A 24,223-nucleotide genomic window follows, 5' to 3' on the forward strand; every position below is an offset into this window, starting at 1 on the left:
GTGACTGATTAACTATATGAGTTTGAAGTTCATATGTAAGTAGGTTTTATCAGAAAGGACAAATATAATTTATACATTGGCTTTATTATGAAAGACTAATTTTAATATATACTAGTTTATTGATAGTTATTTTTATTATATTATTTATGAAATATTAGATCCTAAAATAATATATTATGAACCACTTAAATTCAATTATAAGATCACCTCTGTCTAATGTTTGAGCTTTTTAGCACGGGTAAAGTACCCCCATTTATCCCGCATCGTAATTTATTGATAGTTACCAGTTTCATTCGCTTCTAATAAGCTCACCCACTTCCACCCACTTTCCCACTCTCATCCATGGAATTCCACACTGTCTGGGGGTGCATATTTGAAAACTATTTTCATTGCGTGATAATTTATGGGGCAAATACAAATTACATAATCGTTTGGCCATTTATGCAAATTAATTGAAAACTGCATCCTCCTTCTAGCTTCCTCCCTCCTTCACGATTGTTACCCTTCGTTTTCTTTTTCAATTTGTCCGTGTATATTTTTGCAAATCTTTGTCTGCCATTTGCTTGGCTTTGAAGCTATTTGAGGTACAACATTTTCTTGCCTTTTCTTTGGCATTTTGCAGTTGGTGCATTTTTTTCTTTCCAATTTACAATAAAATTCAATAAGGTGTTGGGGATGGACTTAATGGAGATTGACTGACAGTAACTGCCAAATGTGTTCCGGGGCTTTATCCCAACGTGAACGCCTGTGTGTTTCGGTGTGTAATGCAATTTTATGTGTGCCTGTATATAATGTATTGGTTCGTGTGTGTATTCTCATTTTTTGCGAATCTAAATCTGGTCCGACCTGGCTGTAAGCTATTTCGTTTTACCAAAAAACGAAAAACTGGCAAGAAATGGCAAAGGTTGACATATCCGGAAGATAGAAATGCAATACCATGAATGGAATATTTAACTCAATATATTTTCATTCTTTAAAAATGTTCATAAAAAGTATTTACAATTTTTTCTTTCCTAAAATTCTTTATTCTATCTAAACACTTATTTTTATGAGTATTTTTCATTACTTCAAACGCCATTTCAAGAGCAACTGACAATCTTTTTGAACACGCATACGCCCTGTTGCACCCTCATAAAATATATTGTCTCCTTTTCATTATTATCTCGTGTCTCGTCTTTCCTACCCCTTATGGGTATGGAGAATTTTTTTAATTTTTGAAAACTAGCAAATATAACAAATTGCGAGGGCTGGCAAAAACACAGGCTGAGAATGAGGGGTTGCAGTGACTCCGAGTTTCAAGCTCCGCACAATCAGCAAAAGTCAGCCAGCTATGAACAAAAGTTAAACAGACAAAACGAAGTGCAAAGTGCATTGGGGGGTGGAAGGCATGGGAGGACTTGCAGTTGACATTTATAAATTTCACACGCAGGGCGCGTGAAATAGCAAAGCCAGTTTAAAGTTGAAACATTTGCGTAATTAGCGGCAGGCTTTGGCGTTGGTGGCAGCTCTGAAGGTGCAACGGCGGCAAAGGGAACTGGAAAAAGGCGGCAATAAAAGTGCCGCGAAAACAAGTCAAGGCAACAACTTTAAGTGTTGGCGCAAATTACGTACCGAGAAGTTAATTAAATTGTAACAATTTCTCTATTTTTTCCCCTTCTTGGCCGTGTTGGCTTCTGGCCAAGTGCATGTTTGCAAACTGAAGCGGCTGACAATTAACTAATGTCAGCGGTGTAAAAGTTCCAGCCGGAAATGTGGGGGGTTGGTCGAGAGACATATGAATCGAGACTTTGGATTTGGGTTCCGGTTTTTAGTTTTCAATTATTTTGAATCCTTTGAGAACTTTATAAATAAAATTAATCAAGTAAGTCGTTATTTTCAATTTACGCATTATATCAACAATTTTAATCATTTTAAAGGGGTCTATTAAGTATTTTTTTCTTATTTCTTTAAGTGTTCTTTAAGGTATTGCTTTATTTATCATTAATTTTTCCGTAACGCCATCATTTAACAACCCACTGACATCTGTCTGTTATATTGTGCGTAAAGTCGGGCGATAAGCAATTTTTTTTAGAGACACTCCCACACCCAATTGTCCTGCCATTTCGGATACCAGTAAGTGAGGATTATCAATCGCGAAATCGTCAGCATCGTCATGCGAATCATCGACATAATGGCCGCCGTTCGTGGCACGTTTTTCGCTTTATTCTGTCTGCTTATGAGCATTATATCTGCATTGTCACCTTGTTGGCCATTTAACATGAACGGTGCGGATGTCCTTTCCTGGATCCACCCACCTGTCCCTGTTTCCCTTATCGTTTTCGCTGTACGGAACGTGAAAGCCGCATTCTCTTTGCCATGGGTTTAAGGACATCACTGACATTGTTACTTTTACGGACACTCCTCCCTCCATTGTTGCGACTTCCCATGTCATGTTATTCGGGCTGGTATAAAAAAAATCGGATCCTTTGTTTCCCTTTTTTTGATAGATTCACTTTCTGTAGTTTTTTGGGACGAAAAATTTGCCCGTGTGTGTTCGATTCAATTAGTGAGTGAGCCTCCGTAGGACGTTAGTCTAATCATACACTATTTTACGTATTTGGTATTCATAAATTACATAATAAACCATAAGTTTGTTTGATTTTTGAAAGCTTTTGATATAAAAAATAATATGGGCTTTAAGTTCAATCCAAAGTCAATACTTATACCCTATCTACTCTATGTAATATTCTTAAAATTTAAATGATTTTTCCAAGTGTAGTACCGTAGAATGAGAATCAACAAAAAATTCTCACCCAAAACATGCTTCGCAGTTATCCTAACGTGCTCATTTGAGTGGAATCACTTAATGGTTTTATGCGCTTATCATTATCCTCCCAGAGACGAAGGCTGCAAAACGGATAGCAAATGCCCAGGACCTCGTCGGAAAGAGACGGAGGCAGCCGGGAGCGAACAGGACAACAACTACTCGTCGCCGCAGTTGATTCAATCAAATTTTTGTCATGAGGGAGAAAGAAGCCCGCGGACATTTTTATCTGGCGGATGTTTGGCTCGCTGTCAGCGCTAAAAATGTTTGTGCCTCGTCATTGTTTCAATGCGTACATGTGCGAAATGCCCCGCCCCCCACCCACGAAACACAGTGCGATTTCTGCGCCTAATGTCTCACTTTTTGGAGCGTAACGGAGAAAGGTGAAAGGTCCCGGGCATAGCCCACAAATAAGGAAGTAATATGTCGCCGCCATGGTCATCAAATCCAGACGGGGGTTCATCCTGATGTGGGAATGTAGTTTGGTGGTTGGTTGTTGGTTTGAATAAATGGCGGGATACAAAAACCATGGTGCACTGAATAAAATATCAAGTACAGAAATTTCTCTAATAATTTTGAAAGTTTATAAAATCACTTATAATAACAACGTATAAAAAGTGGGAGGATCAGTACGTTTTGATTTAATATAAGGCTTTAAAACGAGGGAATGCAACAAGTCACCTTTCCGCAACTCTGTGATCACGATTACATCAAGCAATAGTGCCCCATTTTGAATTAAAATTAAATTTAATTAAATAATTATAACGTAACATTACCGTGTTAAATTAATCCCATTAGAATGATGAATCTGGTCGGGTAAAATTCTTTCATTCAAAGTTTTCCCAATCAAAGTAAAGATGAAGCTTCGAAAACAATGGATCTTTCCCTTTACTTGTGCAGTTAATCAGTTTTTTTGGGAATCACACGGACAGGATATGAGCCAGACATGGGGCTGGCCACAATGGAGTGACTCCGTATATGAGAAAACCATTGAAGAGACATATAAATTATTTCATGTCATTACCCACACGGAGAAAATAAATTCTGGTTATAGAGTTAACGCCGTTAAATTTTGGGACAAATGGAAAAATGGTGCAGAAATCACAATGCAAAGGGAGCCTCCTTTTTATAGCTCAACATTTACGATTAAATCCCAAAATAGTCGCGGATTTAAATTTGTTATGGTGGTATACTATGATAGGTCTAGGTCAATAGGATAAACTTGTGTTTTGAAAAACGACCATAAAATAATAGAATTAAAATTTTTCATATACATTGTTCTTTAAAAATCCAATATAATTAATTTTTTTTTATTCAAAATAAAACTGAAGCTTAAGATACATAATATCTTACAATTTACCCTCGTAGCTTATGAATTATTGAGTGTGACCGAGGGACACGATATAAGCCAAACAAGGATTTGGCTTAGGAAGACCATTACACAGTTGTACAGATTATTTTCAATCGTTACCTATACTGAGAATGTGAATTCTGATTTTAAACTTAACGCTATTAGGTTTTGGGAATGTAAAGTTTTGTATGGAAAAATGGTGCTGACATTGAAATCGAAAAGGAGCCACCTTTCCGGAGAGCAGGGTTCACGATTAGATAAAGTAAACTCTAAATACCTTCGATTATTTTTAGGATGAGATATTTTAAATTATGATTTCCTCCATTTTATATAATAGCAAGTAATAAAGGAAATTTAACTTAATTTAAAAAATAAAATACAATGTATATTTTTATATATATTGTCCCGATAATTAAATGTAATTAATTTATAGCGTATTGTGGGTCTTATATTATTGCCATTTTCTCTTAATTAGGTAGAAGTAGAGTTAAAAGAGTATTAATGTGTTTCATAAGTGTTAGTCCGACATAATTGCAACTTATTCCACACCGTGATAAATTAATGACATTATAAGGATTTTCTCCGGTTGAGTTATGTTCAGAACTAATTCATCGTAAAATAGTTTTTGAATAATGATGGAGCTTCGGACACATTGGGTCTTATTGTTTGCTCTTGCTTTTTGTGAACGGTTTTTTAAAACACATGGACAGGATATGAGTCAAACAAGAGGCTGGCCAAAGCAATACGACACCGTGTATAGAAAGGTTATTGAAGAGGAGTACCGTTTATGTAGAAGAGTTACCCATACGGAGACTATTCGGTTTGATTTCATTATTAACGCCATAAGGTTTTGGGACGTGTGGAAAAATGGTGCTGACATATGGATGAAAGCAGAGCCACCTTTCCGGGGAACAGTTTTTACGATTACGTCCAAGAATAGTCGCGGATTTAAGTTCAATGTGGAGATATTTTACGATATGAGTACCTACCAATATGGCAAAAAGTAGAAATACGTTTTGTAACTCCACAATTAATTGACACAATAAAATCAGTTATTATTCAAGCAATTTCTAGTTCCAGACGTGGTATTTTGCTAGTTTGCGGTGGGTTCTTGGATTAACTAAGGGATAAGAAAATCATGGTGCACTGAATATCAAGTATAAGTAATTTTGGAGATTATCCTTGATCCTTATCCTTATCCACACCTTAAGATATAGAATTAACATTAATCACAACACTCATATACTGAAAAAAATCTTTAAAAATATAATATATTTTTATACTATTGTTAATTTCTTTATATTCTACTAAATATTAATAGTACAATTGAATTTTTTTCACAAAGTCTTTTTTTTTTCAACCATGACGATAAAATTGATTTCTAAATATCAGCTGCGCATAATGAAAAGTGTTTGATATTTTTCATTATTTGGAGTATGATAGGATGTAATAATGGAAATTCAACCTAGTTTCATGAAAAAAATTAAAGACATAAAGCTTACATTTTAATCTTCTCTGCATAGCTTCTGCTTAAATATCCATGTTAAACTAATGGAATTAAAATAATTTTCTCCGGTTGAGTTAGATTTTGTTTAGAATTTCTTTTAAAATCACAGTTTTTTAATAAGGATGGAGCTGCAAACACATTGGATCTTATTGTTTATTCTGGTTGCTTGTCAACTGTTTATTAAATCATACGGACAGGATTTAAGCCAAACAAGGGGCTGGCCAAAACCATATGACACCATAGATAGAAGAGTTATTCAAAAGGACTTCAAATTATTTGAAACCGTTACTTATCACGATACTATAAATTCTCAATACATAGTTAACGCCGTTAGGTTTTGGGATGTATGGAAAAATGGTGCTCATATTTGGATGTTAAAAGAGCCACCTTATTATCGGTCAACGTTCCTAATTACGTCCGCGTGGAGTCGCGGATTTAAATTTAATATGGAGATATTTTACGATAAGAGAATTACCCGTCAGCCAAAGCGAATAAACAAAAGAAAATTTTAAGAAAATTGTATTTTAGTTTATCGACAATAGTAAAAAATGTCCTATGTTTTAAGTTAAAGGAAATCGCCTGATGTTATTAGCAGTACAATTCCATTATAAATTTGAAGCCATAGCTTCTTTTGGAGGTAATGCTATATTTGAAACTTCGAAAAGGGTGATAACTGTCTACAACAATGGTTGCGCCAATTTTCCACATGTCTTTAAATTTAACAGCATTAATTTAACACTAAGCAGTTTGTATACTTTACAGTGTCTTCATAATACACGAATTGAAAGAATGCCCAATCTTTTTCTACGTTTTTTCTATTTTTGTTCCTCTTTTGTAACAATTCATTTTTACGTAGAATCCCGCACCCACTTGCGAGGTAATGGTGACATTAAAACTTTTAAAGGGGGGTTCGTTTCCCATATTGATGATTGCTCCAGTTCTCCATTGGTCTATAAATTCCACCGCAGTTATCTCAAATTCCTGATTTATTTTTGTCGTCCGGCTAACAGCACGACGCGTATCAAAATCGGCTCTTATATATTTCTCGATGAATATTTCATCGCCTCTCCTTATTTCGCCAAATGTTTGGGAGCTATCTTGTCCGAACGACAGCCTCAAAAGGCAAAACACAACAGTAGCAGCCAATAAAACACGATATCTCCACTCTTCCATTTTTGTTAAAGTGCTTAAAAAACCCAGAAAATATTCATTTTGTGTTTATTTAGGAACGGTTAAGGTAGATTTTGCTTGGTACTTAAGGTACTTATCTTGGAACAGATTATAAAATTTCAGGAATTTCGTAAGTTTTGTAAATGAAGCACATGGTTTTAAGCTTTAAATGTAGTTATATGGATGATCGATCTGTTATAATAAAAATATAAAAAAAAAAAAAAATATATCTTGAGATTTGAATTTTAATAGAGCCCAAGAGAAAGTTACCATTAGATTCAGTTGTATTGTTGTATTCAGTTGTATTATTCAGTTGATTCAATTGTATCGTATTAGTAAAAACGTAGACTTCATGGGAGTATTTGTAAATGTAAATTATATTTATTTGTGAAGTTGATTTACATTTATTGTTAAAGTATTTTTTGAAGGTTTAGGATATTTTTATATATTAGACAAAAATTAATCCCAAGATACTCTATCTCTCCAATAGATGTCTATACTCGCTCAGGATTTGTTCCTCTTGAATCAACGGCAGATCCAAGTACTCCAAATGATTGCCGGACAAGTCCTCATGAAATCTCTTAAAGGCGGTATACGACTCCATTTCCAATTTTGCCTTTCCCAAAACCGACTGAATGAGGCACAACATATCATTCGACAAGTTAACAACAGGAATGGATGAATTGGTGCTCGGTCTGTTGGATCCCGAAGGTGCATACTCTTCTAATAGCTTTGTCATGGCAGAAATTACTCTTAGCAATTCCTCCTCGTTGGAGAAACTCTTGAGTAAAAATTCAACAGATTTCTTGAAATCATTGCTAGTGGTTTCCAGAGCTGCTCGAGCGGATGGCAGATCAAAGCCAAGTTGCTGAAGGGTTGAAAGTAGAGTCTCATCCGCCACAGGAGTGGTTGGCAAATTGGCTCTGAGATCGTTGGAATGACGCTGAAGGAGTTCCAGGCTTTGGTCTAGATCATTATGGGTGCGACGCAACGCCTCGACTATTAACACCCTCTCGTAGCCCATTTCCATGAGGCGGCAAACGCTTCTGGGATCCACCCAGTCTCCGCCGGCATTCGCCTCTCGCATTTCTTGGTTTACCCTTCTTGCTGGAGCAGCATTGCGGCGTTCGGCCTTCACTTTTTCCCTGCGTTCTTGGATAAACTGTATGGCTCTATCCACATTTCCGGCCGTTGACCGTAGAGCTAACCTGGCATCGCTTTCCTCATAGCCCATTTCTAGCAGAGCCGAAAGATGATCATCGTTAACTTTTAATTCATCCAAAGCCCTGGACGCTTCTTCCAGCTTCTCATAGGCCTCGTCCCTTCGATTTTGGTGGAAGAAAAGGACACCTTGGAGAAGGTGCAACCTCATGATCAAGGCTCGTTCAGGGCAACTTGAGCCCCGGATGGAGTACAATCGATCGAATTGATCGCCATAGCTGCGCCGGAAACTTTTCTCGCAAATATCCAAACGTCGCTGGGCATCAGGAAGTTGGGTAATATTTTTGAGGCATAGGTAACACCACACAATGTCTAGGTTCAAAAGGGCGTAGTTGTCCACTGCATCTAAGAATTTGGAGTTACAGCGCGAAAAGAGTTCATCGGCCTCAAGGAGAAGCAGTAAGGCCTCATCGAATTGCTCCCTTCGCATGGCGGCTCTGGCCTTCTCGCAAAGTCCCATGGCCATCAAGAGTGAACGATTCTCATCTGGTGGCAGAAATATGGGACGTCCATCTTGATCCTCCATTTCCATGAATCGGTCATCGGCAGCAGCTATGACCTCGACATCGGCTCGTATGCGCTGGATGCGCTCATGGAGATCCTCACCTTGTTGTTGTCCACCCACGACCACCATGATCTGCTGGTTATTTTTTACGCCTTGGCTGGCCAAAGGCTTAAGACCATCAATAATGCGACCTCCGGATATGCACTTCACGTGACTGTAGTCACTCACGTTGAGCTTTTTAGCCACTTCCTTTTGCAAATCCGAGCCCAAACCGTTCAAAGGACACTTGATGTCCATCATTTGGGCAGTGCCGCCCTTGCTATCTACGCACCTCACATTAAACGTGGCCAATCCCGTTTGATTGAACTCCATGCGGGCGGCCAATTTCCTCAGGGCGCTATCCTGCAATTCAGTGAGGGCACATCTGCAATTGGAAACGCTTATTCCGAGGTCACCGCACAAATCCCCAGCCAGGCGATCCATCTCCGACTCAATACTGCCGACTCCCTCGAAGTAGTACGGCTCCTCCCACAACTTGATGTTACGCTCACGGAGACGAGCTCGCAGCCTGATGAACGTATTATCTATCTGGGACATTTTCCGTCTCTAATTGGCTTCACTCCTTCGAAAACTGACAAATTTGGTAGCTCAAAGCTTAAATTTTTCTGGCGTGTTTGTCAGAGATGTACAAATACGTCGATAGCTTTTTTGATTAAGTTTAAACTCAGTATCGAAAAATAAATATGCAATATCATTTTACATAAATTTATCGATTATTTAAAAATGTGCTTTTGTCAGTGCAAAAAGCTGATAATGGAATTAAGTAGTACTTGAAACAGTCCAGTAAACTTGATTAATTTAAAGCCGATAGATAATTTCTTTTGTTTTAATCGTCTTGAATTATTTGATTACTAACGAGGCGAAGAACAAGCTAATTTTATCAGTTAAATGGAAGCACTTGATTCTTAAAAATGTATTTTCCGTGTATTTGTTTTCTTCTATTAAGACGTTTAAGAAATATTCTTTTGAGGACTAAGATGTCTCCACCAGCCCCAATTTAGTGATTAAAATTTTTTTACTTTCACCTAAATACCTTTCGATTGGTAATATACCAATAATATAATATAATTCATTCAGATCGGATGCCTACAGGAAATGTTGAATTCTTCGGCTATATATAGAGTCTCCTCGCGCATATCAAGGCATGCAGGGCGTCACCTCGTGGACTACCGTCCACAGTGATGAAAGGAAATTTAATTATCAATAATAAAACACAAAAAATTATAGTTTTTATAAATGTTCCAAATATATTTTTATTTTTACATCGAATCGACGCATACATTGATGTTGGGAAGGAAAGAGTTGAATGACACTTTGACATTGTTGGTGGCACTCACAAAGCACTCACTGGTGTCAGATGGCAATTTGGCAATCAGCTTGAGTGTCTTATTAATCTGCCTGGTCAACTTCATTGTGGCCTTGAATAAGTTCCAGAAGCATTTGCAGGAATTTTTGGCGGTAGAGCTAGATGAGTCATCCGCGGCACAGAGCTTAGAACGCAGATGGAGAATGTCGTTGCAAATGCTGATGATCTTCTTTACTGAAGCCACAATTTTGGCCACATCCTTGGGAATAGCCGTGCCGCAGTTATCAATCGCATCCACGTAAGCGGTGCAGGAACTTAGAATCTCCACCACCTCCTTGATGATGCAGTTGGTGCCTCGAACTGTTTTGAGAGCTTTTCGAAGGACTTTCCTTACACTGCGAATAAAGCCAAGTTGCTCCACGTCCATGTAGTCCTCATCGTTGTCCAGCTCATCCAGAAGCTCATCCAGTTCTGTTTCCCAATCGAATTCACTATCCAAGCCCAATTCTTTCGAGGCAATAGCGTTGGCCTAGTGCCAAACATTTTATTAAATCTGACTTGCAATAAATTCTGCTAGACCTTACCTTGGTGGTCAACACAAATGTGGCCGAAACCAAAACCAGAAGACAAAATGTGATGGCTTTCATTTTGACTGAACAGTTGGCGAATACTTTAGGCCTTTGTTTTAGCCCCTATTTATATTAATTCCCAATCTTATCTGAAAAAACGGTTCCACTCAATTCCTCTATCTATTCAATAAGCTATCTTTGTTCTGAATTGCTACTCTTCAAAGTAAATACACATTTAAGAATCGAGATAAGTAATTAAACCACTAAACTTCAGAATTATCACAAAATACTCAGGGGAATTTATGATTAGTTTTATAAGATAGATAACTAATTGGTTTCGGGTAAATTTATTTAATTAAGATTTATTTCTCCAAAATTCTACCAATATTTTAGAGAACCTGGTTAAGGCTAGAGATAATTGGTTTGGATTAATTTTGGTTTTATTGATTAAGAAGTTTATTATATTATGCTTTTCGGCAAACTTCAACATTGGAAAAGAAGGAATTAAAGGATACTTTTACGCTATTGGTGGCATTCAAGAAACAGACGTTTGTGTCGGCAGGCAACTTTCGAATCAGTTTGAGGGTCTTATTGATTTTTTTGGTCAATTTTACGGTCGATCTAAAAAGCTTCCAGAAGCATTTGAACGAGTTTTTGAGATGGTGAAGAAAGGATTTATCTTTGGCACATAGCTTGGATCTCAAGTGAAGTATCTCGTCGCAGATTTTGATGATCTGCTTTACAGTATCGACAATCTTTTCAACATCCTTGGGAACCTCCGTACCGCAGGATTCCACAGCATCCACAAAATTAGTACAGGAATACAGAATATCAACGACTCCTTTGAAAACGCACTTGGAGCCACGAACTGTTTTCAAAACCCTATGAAGTATGTGTCTGATGGTGCGAATGAGCCCATAATCCTCCACTTCCATTAATTCTTCATCGTCATCTAGTTCATCCAGAAACTGATCTATCTCCAACTCGTAATCAAGCTCAGAGTCAGGCTCATAGTCCAAGTCTACTTCATTCGATGGATCAGAGTCGGCCTAAGGTAAGCAAATAAAAAGTTAAATAAAATAGTTTATTTTTCTTGCACCCACCTGTGCGGCGAATAAACAAGTGACCGAAACCAAAGCGAGAAACAAAAGAGTTATGGCTTTCATTTTACTGCACAGTTGACGAATATTTGAAAGCATTACTTTAGTATCGACCTATATACTGCCGGAGAAATACGCCGTAACGTCAATTTCCTTCATACTGGGCCATTAAGTGGCACCGAAATTTCTCCTGCAAAAATCTCACATTTTCGTTGGCAATTATCGCACCATATCAAGAAAACCAACCGCAAAATCTACTTGGGTCCCCTGTACGAATTCGGCGGCTCAGGACGAATTAAAAGCGATAAACCGCAGACAAAAAGGACCGCAATTGAATGGTCGCTGGGACGAGATCCCCGGTTTCAGGATACAATAGATGACAAAAGGAAAAAATTTGTTGCCATTGTCAGCTTAACGCGCTTGCCGCACATTGTCTGTGTGGGTGTATGTGTGTCTGTGTGTGTGCGACACTCTGGGTAATAAATGGTAACGTGTGGTTAAGGGTTAATAACTCCCACCAAGCCAGCAGAAAAAGAATACGAAATAAAGTGAATGGACAGGGCCAAGACGTTTTATAGGAAGCACAAAGGAACTTGGCAGTTGGCACCCCGCGACAGCTAGTGCGGCTGCTAATGAAAAGTTCCGTAGATGTTTGTCGTAGTATCCTTTGCAAGTCGGTTGTCAATATACAGACATATATATCTGTGGGTGATTGGGTGTCTGGTTAATCATTGGGTTAGGTGGTTTCCTACCCACTTTTGGAGGGCGAAAGTGCCACATTGAGGGTGATAAAGTAAATGACGGGGTTATTTGGGGTTTTTATTCGGGTTGAGTCCTCATCTTTAATTCGATTCAATGTAGTTGCTCTTTTATGCAAAGCTTTTTGCAGCAAATTCCATTACCAATAGAATAATTTATATGGTGTGAAAGTGCGATAAATATTTAAAATAAAATGAATGTAATGTATTTTCCAAAAAAAATAATAAGAAAACCTAAAACGCAGTCTTGATTAATATAAATGAGTCTTGAGCCCATTTTTATCTAAATAAAAGTTCCCTCACCCTTGACTGCCAAGTGCATCCTTCCTTACATCCTTCCTTGGGTTCCTCTTCACTTCCTTCCTCGTTTCTCGCCGGTTACTGACTTGTTTCTGTCTCGGCCGCATCTGCACTTGGCATAAGTTAAACGTCAAGTAAATGTTGCTGACAACCATGATGATGCATCGCTGCCTGCATGCGACACTCTTTGCCGGGACGGGACAGGACAGGCTCTTAAAAATGCCTTGTCCTGTCCCGCCTTGTGTCCTCCTTCCCCCCACCCGTGGTCATGCAGTAAAAATTAAACCAATGACATGTTGTCGGCAAAGTTTCTTCGGCACTAAGTGAGTTCCCACCCTTCGGGCATTAGACTAATATGAACTGATTTTACACCCGAAGAAGTTCCACCCGAAAGTTGACAAGTGACAAGTCACATTGTTGTCCATTAAATTAATGAAATCATTCCGCAACTTCTACAGGTCATGGTCATGGCGCACCCACCCATTGCTCTTTTTCGATCACGGGAAATTTGAAGTGTCTGTCCGGATTTGTGGCTCATAAATATTGAGAGCAACTCATCAGGAGCAGGCTACAGCTGCCGGTGAAAGGGGCGGAAGGACTGCAGTCAATTGTTGGTCATCAATCTTTCAAACAAATGCGGTTCAATGCCAGTGACAGCAGCAGCAAAAAACCGAGGGTTGGAACTTTGAATAAAAAGAAAGGAATGCCGAGAAAAGGGCGGCTCTGAAAAGCTGGCAAAAGGGCAAAAACAGATAAAGATGAGTGGCACAAAATAAAATTAACTGGAATTTGCAAATACCCCGTAGAGAAATGGCTTATTCCTTGACATTGCATGCATTTCTGAGAAAAGAACTTATTTTTAGAGATAGAAAAAGAATGGGTAAAAATTTGTGAAGGTTCAATGCAAGGAGGGTCCCAATTATGTCATTCTAATTTTTATAACTTAGCTTTAACTTATAAGTTACAACTTAACTTTTTAATTCACACCTGTCCTCTATGATAACTCTTACTCACTGTTGAGAGAGCATTTCCAAAACCAAAATGGCTCAGCCATGACAACAATTACTCATAATTTGTTGGCTGGGCTCCCAACTGCGGACCCATTTAATTCCATCTCAGCCATCCCCCAATGCCCAACCCTCCCCACTCCACCACTTTGTTAAACTGTTCTGACGGATGCCCTGGAAAGTGTGCTATGCATTTTGGCCGCTGATGTTTGCTGCTGTTGCTTCTGTTGTTTGCTCACTCATGTGCATAAAGTCACAGTTTTTCACAATTTCGGAGCTTATGGAGTGAGCTGTGTTCTCTGTGTACTTTTTCATGTGGCTGACTTTTGTGAAAATTAATAAGTTTGCAGCCCCTCGCCAATCTGCCAATGCCAAGCGAAAGTTCTGCACTTGATGGCCAAATAATTTGTCGTTCTTGTTGTGTGTGCGGGCGTGTGTGTGTGGCTTTATTTCCAAATCGTTAAGTCTTAAATAAACTCAGTTTAGGAGACTTTTTATTCCCGTTCTTCTCTTTCTCATTTTCGATTTGGGTAGATTTATTATGTATGCTAAAAGGCACAGCTATTTTGGGTAAATGACATTTTCGGCTCGCTGAAAATTTTCCACTTTACTTAGGGTAAATCGTGCATGCAGTATTAAAATGGAAACCCAATTCTTATTTTCTTTGGTTTAATAATAGAATAATTTTTTTATTTTGATGCAGTGGTCAATAAGTGTGTTACATTTTCTGGGGGATCTCCTTCATAAGTATGAAAATTGCATGGAGGGACAACACTGCCCCCAGCGATGGCTATATCTTGGCCAATTTTTATCCGATTATTGAACGGAATATCTTAAATGATTTCTATATCGATTCTTCATAATATTCTGCATTCTGCATAAAAATCCAAGAATACAATTTTTTTTATTTTTTTAATGGCTATATCTTGACCTCAGTGATGGCTATATCTTGGATTTTTAATATTTAACTTGTTGTTACTATTTGCTTTATCAAATTGTATCACAATTTTACTTGTTGGCATGTTATAGAACACAATGCAAAAATTTGTGTGAAAAACCCTCAGAAAAGTGCGGCAAGCAAGAAGGAATGTCAAAATGTTGTTCGAGGCCGCGGCGGCCTGTCTTATTTAGTAGCGAAAATTGTAATGGTCACCTGTGCTGCCCATTCGAGTTTCAAAAAAATTAGATTAGAATAACGTCTAATCTTAACGAAACTCTCCACTTTTATCGATAGGTGTTAGCAATTTTTTTTTGTTTTATTCATTCCTAATGTGCATACTAGGCGTTAGTACTTACCTTGACATTAGCCCTAGCAGCTTATTAGGTGCCTTCAAAAGTCTTTTTCTTTTTTGAGCTGTCAAACTAAGCAGACGCACACCTTAGTACCAGCTACACCATATCCATAAATCAAGTGGGTGAAACACGTGCAAAGTGATCACAACAAAATAAAACAAATTAAATCTGAAAAATCCCCACACATCATTGGAAAAATAAGTAAAGCAAAGACATCAGTAAAGTCGCAAACAAACCTAGCCTGGGATCAGGTAATGATTTTCAAGCTCGCCAGCCGAATTTTTATCTCAACCTTGTTTCCATAAGGCGTCTTCTATGGCCGAAAATCCACGAGAGTCCCACCCGCACCACCTGGATTCCATACCTGGATCATTACACATAGTTTTTATCAGGATGAGTAACCCTATCAAAGATAAAAAAAAAAACACCCACTTAGTCTATCCCGTCTACCTTTATTCGCAAATCAATACTGATACACCGGATAGGAGAAATTTCGGATATCACCTATAAATATAAAACGATATCAAAGTATACAATAGCGAACGAGAGTCGCCTTCCAATCGTTTATTACATTTCGGTTGTTGTTCACAAACACAAAAATTAAATTACATTAAAATATTACGAACTTATATTGAACTAGAAATTAAAAAAAAAAAAAAAAAAAAAATTAGATGTAAAAGAAATGAATACGAAAGAAATTATAGATATAGAAAAATAATAGTAATAATTATATTCAATTACATTAAAAAAGTATGAACTTATATTGAACTAGAAATTTAAAGAAAAAAAAAAAAAAAAAAATATATATAGTGAAAAGAAATTATGAATTCTATTAAAGTACATTAAATTCTACGAACTCGAATTGAACTAAAGAAAAACAAAAATGTAAATAAGGAAAGGCATGCAAAAAGAGAAATAATGTAGTTGTAAGATATATTTAAGAAATTCAACCTCTCCACTAATCAGCCCAACCTCTACGAGACTCCAACATGAAGGCCTTCATCGAGGATCATCACATTGGGGGTGAGTGAACAAAAAAATAAAACCTAAAAAAAAATAACTAAATACCTAACAGAGAAAATTTTAAAAGATAACTAAATACCTAAAAGAGAAAAATTTTAAAAGATCAGAATGTGTAGGAGGTTAAAAATTCTAAGAACTGGTTTGTAAGATTTAAAAGAAAAAAAAAAAAAATGTATATGAAAAAAAAAAAAAAACAAATTACCTATCAATCGGGCAATTATGCTATTCTGCCATGCTCATATCAATAACCACTAATAATCTCTGCCAAGCCGATAAGCTTGCAGACAGCAGGTGCTTGTTTGTTTTGCTTTCGTCATTTGTTTTTTTTTTTTGCTAGCCTAAACCTTCAAGTGCATTCGAACTCAAATAGAGCAACTTAGCATCTTAAAATTTGTTGGCAATTTTAAATCTCAAATAATGAATGAGGTCCACCTTATTATTATTATTATTATACTATATTATTAAGATAGGTTTTAGCCAATAATGTTAATTAACCAAAAATTCTAAGATCATACCTGAATTGAACATGAAATTACTTCTCTTTTATTATTGTAAGATCCTAAAGTTAAGCTGAAGTTTGTGAAAATATATTACTTTAAAAAAAAAAAAATAGAAGTATGAGGGAGTAAGTCAGTATTTCCGTGACCTTGGAAATGTGAGTAGAAATGATAATTGGGGTCTTAACAACAATTCTCTTAAGACTAAGGTAGGGTGGGTAGTGAAACCGTGTCCGAATTCTAACATCATTGTCGGCACATTTTTTTTTTTTTCTTTTTCTCTGTTGTGATTTCTTTCCTCCTTGTTATCATGCAATTCCTAAGCTTATCTTCTCGGGGGCAATGACCCCAAGTTTTCTTGTTTTTTTTTGTGCGTTCTCCACGATCAAGTGGAAATTTAGTTTCAGTAGGGACTCTTTAATGATTCTTGTAGTGATCAAATTTACTGATATTAGCAAAACCCACCCCATCTCCCGAAAGAGCTACACTTAATAAGGGTCCCGTTGCTAGTATCTAGTAAATTATGCAGTAGCTGGATTTGCCTATTATGGCAGCCCGAGAAAAACTTTGATACAGCTATGCAGGAGGTTACAAAGAATTTTGGCGCCCATACGGTGAGGCACGGTGAAAAGGATTCGTAATAGATTCAATAACCGTCGGCCCGTGGAAGAGTAGAACGTTAGAGCCGAAATAACATTTTTTTATTTAGGATTTTGCATTAACAAGCGGAGGCTTATTAATTGCGACCAAAGGAAAGAGGTTAACTTTTCGGAACACTGGTGCAGAATACTGTTGAACATCTAATTCTGAGTACTCATCCACAGTAAATAAAATTGCTCGTTTTGCTTTCGTATGAAAATTGGTTGTTAGGATAGAATATCGAAATGGTATACCCTTCTGGAATTTGGGGAGCTTGAATAATCGAACAACCCGACCGAAGAGTAAGGTATATAATCAGGGATATTTTAAAAGACCGGAGTCAAGCAACAAATATTCATCAAGTGGGATACATATAAGAAATGAATAGAATAGGTTCTGTTATTATGTTAGTATCGGCTGGAACACAAAAACATATGCGAGAGCGTATTTTTGTCCGTTGATATAAGCGTAGAAACAAAACCTTTTTGAAGCATTCTAGTGTAACCTAAGGTAATTGAAATAGACCAAACATATTAATTAAATAGAGAAAAAAAATAAATAACCTAAAAATTTAGAGGAGGGACAGTTAACAATATGCAGAAAAAGAAAATTAACTACTCACATTTCCAACAAAGGTCAACAAACGGAAACTTTTAAGTAATCAATCTATACAAATATAAAAAAAAATATTAATTTAAAATGCCAATTCAACGTACCCCGGAACAAAGTGGTGCAGAGGCAATACCGAACGTATGCGTTATTTGCGAAAACGTCATGGAAAATACGCAGCCATGTGTAATTACTAATTGCAAGCATATTTTTCATAAATCTTGTATGGAACTGAGATTTCATCCTGACAAGGAGAATGAATGTCCATCATGTTTAGCTAAAGTATTGAAAAAGGATGTACGAGTAGTAGTAGGAAACTGTTCTCCTGGTGCGAAGCCTGGAGAAGAAAAAGAGCGACAGTTAAATCGACCAAACACTAGGTCTGTGGTTAGACAGCTCCAGCTAGAGGAGGGAAATGTAGGTACGTCACAGATTCGGTCTGAGCAGCGATTGAACTGGGCTCAAAGCAACCCAGCAAGCGAGAGTGAAAGAAGCTTAAATACTCGGCCTTTAAATTATGAAATACCAAGGAATAGTCCACAACGGGGAAGATCACAGCGAGGCAGACCTCCAAGGCAATTTCCAAGAAATAATGATAATTGGGTACGACCAAACATAGAACACCTAGTTAGAGAAACAGTAGATAGAATGCTTTCTTCATTGGTACTAAGAAACGGAGTTGAAAATTCGATGGGTCAAGATCAAAGGGACTTCGATGTACCAAGCCCTAGAGCTTTTTCCTCAGGGCATACTAGCAACAAAGTAGCAGATATTATCCAAAAATGGGGAGTTCGGTTCGAAGGGACTGCGGAAGGATTATCAGTTGACGAATTTTTATATCGAGTTAAAGTGTTAACACGAGAACATCTTAATAACGATCTTGAGGCAATGGCCAAAAATGTTCATCAGCTATTAACAGGCAAAGCTAGTTCATGGTTCTGGAGATTTCATAAACGAACAGAAACATTTACTTGGAATCAATTTTGCACAGGGCTACGTGAACAATATAAAGAGAACCGCTCAAAAACAGAATTGCGGGAACAAATTCGAGCTCGAAAACAAAAACCTGGCGAAACATTTGACACATATTACGAAGCTATTTGCAAACTAATGGATAAGCTATCTGTTGAGTTTGAGGAATCAGAATTAATTGAACTAGTTCAGGGAAATTTACTTACTGATATGAAAGATAGATTATTATTTGAAGAAATATACTCCATCGATCATTTAAGACGGCTAGTACAAAGGAGAGAACACTTTTTACAAGAAGCAGGGCGATCTCTTCGCAACGTAACGAAATCAAAAGAGGGAGGACCTTATCGGGTATATGCAGTAGAGGAGATTGAGGAAAATAAATCCGAAAACAACAGCTTAGACATCTCTGCTATACAAAGAAATCCGGCTAACATAACTTGTTGGAATTGCGGAGTAACGGGACACTTTTGGCAAGACTGTCTAGGGGATAGACGTATATTTTGTTATGGGTGCGGGAAGCCTGACATCTATAAGCCCAATTGTATTTACTGTAAAACCAGTTCGGAAAACCGGAAATCCGGGGCATCTCAAAACAATCGGATGTCCCACCAATAAATAACTCGGAGTTTACAAATTTAAATAGATACACACTTTTAAATAAGAAACTAGAAGAGCGTATCATTACAACTCAAGATAATATACCAGATGCCAAGATAGAAAATGAGGTAGATACTAAGTTTAGGCCATATGAAGAACGTTTGAAAAATTATTATGAAGTTAGAAATAAAATTTTTTCGGAAAATATAATCCCTCGAAAAAGAAATTCGATTCGGATAAAGAAATATTATAAGAACCTTTGTAAGAAACAACATAGATTAATATCTACTATATTTCAAAATAATGCGGATAACCGAAGTTATGCTAGTGTAGAATTTTTAGATTTTACAGAATGGGGGTTACTAGACACCGGAGCAAATATTAGTTGTATTGGAGCTGAGTTAGCAAACCAAGACTTTAGTGGTGTAGGTGGATATAAATCAATAGTCTCCCAGGTTAAAACGGCGGATGCTAAACCACATCAAGTTTCAGGCATATTAAAAGTAGCAATGAGATATAAAGGAGAAGAAAAGGAAGTGGAACTCTATGTTATTCCGACAATTGCACAGCGTCTTATTCTCGGAATTGATTTCTGGCGAACGTTTCAATTAGCGCCCGGAATAGTGGGATCCATTGAGCCAGCAGATAGTGGGCAGGACTTTAACACCCCTAAAGAGGATCAATATCCGTTGACTGCCATGGAACTTCAGCAATTAGAAGCAGTGAAAGAAATGTTTCCCAATTTCGAAAAACAAGGTTTGGGGCGAACGTCCTTAATTAAACATCATATAGATACGGGAAATGCGTCTTCTGTTAAACAGAGACATTATCCTATTAGTCCAGCTGTGGAGAAAGTCTTATATACTGAAATTGATCGTATGCTAGAACTTAAAGTGATTGCACCATCTAAAAGTGCATGGAGCTCACCCATTCGAATGGTTATTAAACCAAATAAAGTCCGAATTTGTCTGGACGCTCGAAAATTAAATGAGGTTACTCTGAAAGATGCATACCCACTACAAAGTATTGAGGGAATATTTTCGCGTCTTCCAAAGGCAAATATTATTAGTAAACTGGATCTAAAAGATGCCTATTGGCAAATTGAATTAACCGAGGAAGCTAAACCCTTAACAGCGTTTACAGTGCCAGGTCGAGGATTATTTCAATTCGAAGTTATGCCTTTTGGTCTGTGCAACGCACCGTCAACCATGTGTCGTCTGATGGATGATCTTATTCCACCAGATCTACGATACTGTGTTTTCGGATATTTAGATGATTTGTGTATTGTTACAGATGATTTTCAATCCCATTTAGCAGTCCTTGTACGAATTGCACAGCAATTTCGCAAAGCAAACTTAACGTTAAATGTTAGGAAAAGCCATTTTTGTGTAACAAAAGTTAACTACTTGGGTTACATAATTGGAAATGGAGGAATATCTACGGATCCGGAAAAAATATCCTGTATTCTAAATTGGCCGGCTCCTCGTAACATGAAACAATTAAGAGGTTTCTTAGGAATTTGTAATTGGTACCGTAGGTTCATTGCTAGCTTCGCGGAGTTGTCATTTCCTATGACAGAACTGTTAAAAAAAAGTAGAAAGTTCACCTGGACGAATGAAGCGCAGGAAGCCATGGAAAAATTGAAAGTCCAACTTACTTCCGCACCCGTTTTGCAAAATGCTGACTTTACCAAGAAGTTTTTTCTTCATTGTGACGCTAGTGATTTTGGCATTGGGGCTGTGTTAGTGCAATTATCCGACGAAGGAGAAGAAAGACCGATCGCATACATGTCAAAAAAATTGTCTAAGGCTCAAAGAAATTATAGTGTAACAGAGCGGGAATGTCTAGCAGTTATTGCAGCCATCGAAAGATTTCGGGGGTATTTAGAAATGCAGCCATTTGAAGTAGTGACCGATCATTCTAGTCTAACATGGCTTATAAAACAACGAAAAAGTGCCACGGGAAGAGTCGCCCGATGGTTTGATAGAATGCAAGGATTTAAATTTACCATTTCTCATCGTAAAGGGAAAGATCATATCGTTCCAGATGCGTTGTCTCGAATGTGTGACGAGTCCATAGACAGTTTAGAGATGATAGGACCCGCAATTGACTTAGACTCACCAGCATTTATGGAGTCAGACTATGTCGAACTTCGATTGAAAGTAGAGCAGAATAAAGATAAACTTCCAGATTTACGTATACACGAAAAATTTGTGTATATCCGAACGGAGCATGCGACTGGTAATCCAGATCAAGAAGCCGATAGTTGGAAACTATGGGTTCCAGAACCATTACGAGCCCAGGCTATTTGGCAAGCTCATAATAGTGTTGTGTCTGCACACGGCGGAATGCAAAAAACTATAGAACGCTTGCGTCGCAATCTCTTTTGGCCAGGGTTATCTAAAGAAGTCAGAGATTACATTCGGAACTGTGAAGTTTGTAAACAGACAAAAGCCCCTAACCAAATATTAAGACCGCCAATGGGAGAACAAAGTATTTCCATACGTCCTTTCCAAAGACTATATATTGATATTCTCGGCCCATATCCCCGTAGTAAAAGAGGCAATACTGGATTATTTATAGTACTTGACCATTTCAGTAGATATCACTGGCTTTGTCCGTTAAAGAAAGCTACTACAGGAATTATTAACACATTTCTAGAAGAGCGAATTTTTTGTGAGTTTGGAGTTCCAGAGTCTATTGTTAGTGACAACGGCTCACAATTCAAAGCAAAAGAATTTGAAGCAATGTTGACTAAGTTTGGAATTCGACACATTTTTACCGCGCTATATTCTCCGCAAAGCAATGCAGCTGAACGAGTTAATCGCTCTTTAATTGCAGCTATTCGTTCCTATCTCAAAAATGATCAAACAGACTGGGATGCGAATTTAACTCGCATTTCGTCCGCTTTACGATCAGCTTTACATCAGTCTCTTGGATGTTCTCCTTATAAAGCTCTTTTTGGTTTCAATATGATTAACCACGCTGAAGATTACCGATTATTAAACAAATTATCACTTCTCGAAGAATCTCCTACAATGGATCGGCAAGAAAAGCTTTTATTGTTACGTCAGGAAATACAAACAAATAGTCGAAAAGCTTATGAACAGAATGTAAAACAGTACAACTTGAGAAGCAAGTTTGTGTCGTTTAAAGAAGGCCAAGAAGTGTTTAAAAGAAATTTCCAGTTGAGCAACTTTAGTCAAAACTACAATAAAAAGTTAGGCCCGTTGTTTTCGAAATGCAGAGTGAAGAAGAAATTGGGAAACGCTTATTATTTGCTAGAAACCCTGAGTGGAAAAGAGCTAGGAACGTATCATGCCAAAGATATAAAATGCTAATTCCAGCTAATCATGTCTCCGGATTACTCGACAGATTATCTGTGGTTGTAATGGTCACCTGTGCTGCCCATTCGAGTTTCAAAAAAATTAGATTAGAATAACGTCTAATCTTAACGAAACTCTCCACTTTTATCGATAGGTGTTAGCAATTTTTTTTTGTTTTATTCATTCCTAATGTGCATACTAGGCGTTAGTACTTACCTTGACATTAGCCCTAGCAGCTTATTAGGTGCCTTCAAAAGTCTTTTTCTTTTTTGAGCTGTCAAACTAAGCAGACGCACACCTTAGTACCAGCTACACCATATCCATAAATCAAGTGGGTGAAACACGTGCAAAGTGATCACAACAAAATAAAACAAATTAAATCTGAAAAATCCCCACACATCATTGGAAAAATAAGTAAAGCAAAGACATCAGTAAAGTCGCAAACAAACCTAGCCTGGGATCAGGTAATGATTTTCAAGCTCGCCAGCCGAATTTTTATCTCAACCTTGTTTCCATAAGGCGTCTTCTATGGCCGAAAATCCACGAGAGTCCCACCCGCACCACCTGGATTCCATACCTGGATCATTACACATAGTTTTTATCAGGATGAGTAACCCTATCAAAGATAAAAAAAAAAACACCCACTTAGTCTATCCCGTCTACCTTTATTCGCAAATCAATACTGATACACCGGATAGGAGAAATTTCGGATATCACCTATAAATATAAAACGATATCAAAGTATACAATAGCGAACGAGAGTCGCCTTCCAATCGTTTATTACATTTCGGTTGTTGTTCACAAACACAAAAATTAAATTACATTAAAATATTACGAACTTATATTGAACTAGAAATTAAAAAAAAAAAAAAAAAAAAAAATTAGATGTAAAAGAAATGAATACGAAAGAAATTATAGATATAGAAAAATAATAGTAATAATTATATTCAATTACATTAAAAAAGTATGAACTTATATTGAACTAGAAATTTAAAGAAAAAAAAAAAAAAAAAAATATATATAGTGAAAAGAAATTATGAATTCTATTAAAGTACATTAAATTCTACGAACTCGAATTGAACTAAAGAAAAACAAAAATGTAAATAAGGAAAGGCATGCAAAAAGAGAAATAATGTAGTTGTAAGATATATTTAAGAAATTCAACCTCTCCACTAATCAGCCCAACCTCTACGAGACTCCAACATGAAGGCCTTCATCGAGGATCATCACATTGGGGGTGAGTGAACAAAAAAATAAAACCTAAAAAAAAATAACTAAATACCTAACAGAGAAAATTTTAAAAGATAACTAAATACCTAAAAGAGAAAAATTTTAAAAGATCAGAATGTGTAGGAGGTTAAAAATTCTAAGAACTGGTTTGTAAGATTTAAAAGAAAAAAAAAAAAAATGTATATGAAAAAAAAAAAAAAACAAATTACCTATCAATCGGGCAATTATGCTATTCTGCCATGCTCATATCAATAACCACTAATAATCTCTGCCAAGCCGATAAGCTTGCAGACAGCAGGTGCTTGTTTGTTTTGCTTTCGTCATTTGTTTTTTTTTTTTGCTAGCCTAAACCTTCAAGTGCATTCGAACTCAAATAG

At 37.1% G+C, this 24,223-nt stretch overlaps 3 protein-coding genes across 3 annotated transcripts; all 3 read right to left on the reverse strand.

Moving 5' to 3' along the window:
• Window positions 1-7,190: 7,190 nt before the first annotated feature.
• Window positions 7,191-9,270, reverse strand: LOC6500057 (NEDD8 ultimate buster 1). The gene has a single exon (XM_001953271.4). It carries the CDS (start codon window positions 9,152-9,154, stop codon window positions 7,307-7,309), a length of 1,848 nt encoding a protein of 615 aa, XP_001953306.1. The 5' UTR covers window positions 9,155-9,270; the 3' UTR covers window positions 7,191-7,306.
• A 568-nt stretch (window positions 9,271-9,838) lies between these two features.
• Window positions 9,839-10,610, reverse strand: LOC6500056. The gene is made up of 2 exons (XM_001953272.4): window positions 10,508-10,610; window positions 9,839-10,452 (listed from the first exon to the last, which is right to left on the reverse strand). The coding sequence occupies exons 1-2, from the start codon at window positions 10,568-10,570 to the stop codon at window positions 9,877-9,879; spliced, it is 639 nt and encodes a 212-aa protein (XP_001953307.1). The 5' UTR covers window positions 10,571-10,610; the 3' UTR covers window positions 9,839-9,876.
• Window positions 10,611-10,924: 314 nt separating this feature from the next.
• Window positions 10,925-11,692, reverse strand: LOC6500054. The gene is made up of 2 exons (XM_001953273.3): window positions 11,596-11,692; window positions 10,925-11,541 (listed from the first exon to the last, which is right to left on the reverse strand). The coding sequence occupies exons 1-2, from the start codon at window positions 11,689-11,691 to the stop codon at window positions 10,957-10,959; spliced, it is 681 nt and encodes a 226-aa protein (XP_001953308.2). The 5' UTR covers window position 11,692; the 3' UTR covers window positions 10,925-10,956.
• Window positions 11,693-24,223: the final 12,531 nt, after the last annotated feature.

This window comes from Drosophila ananassae, chromosome 2L (assembly GCF_017639315.1).
Source record: "Drosophila ananassae strain 14024-0371.13 chromosome 2L, ASM1763931v2, whole genome shotgun sequence".
Lineage (NCBI taxonomy): Eukaryota > Metazoa > Arthropoda > Insecta > Diptera > Drosophilidae > Drosophila > Drosophila ananassae.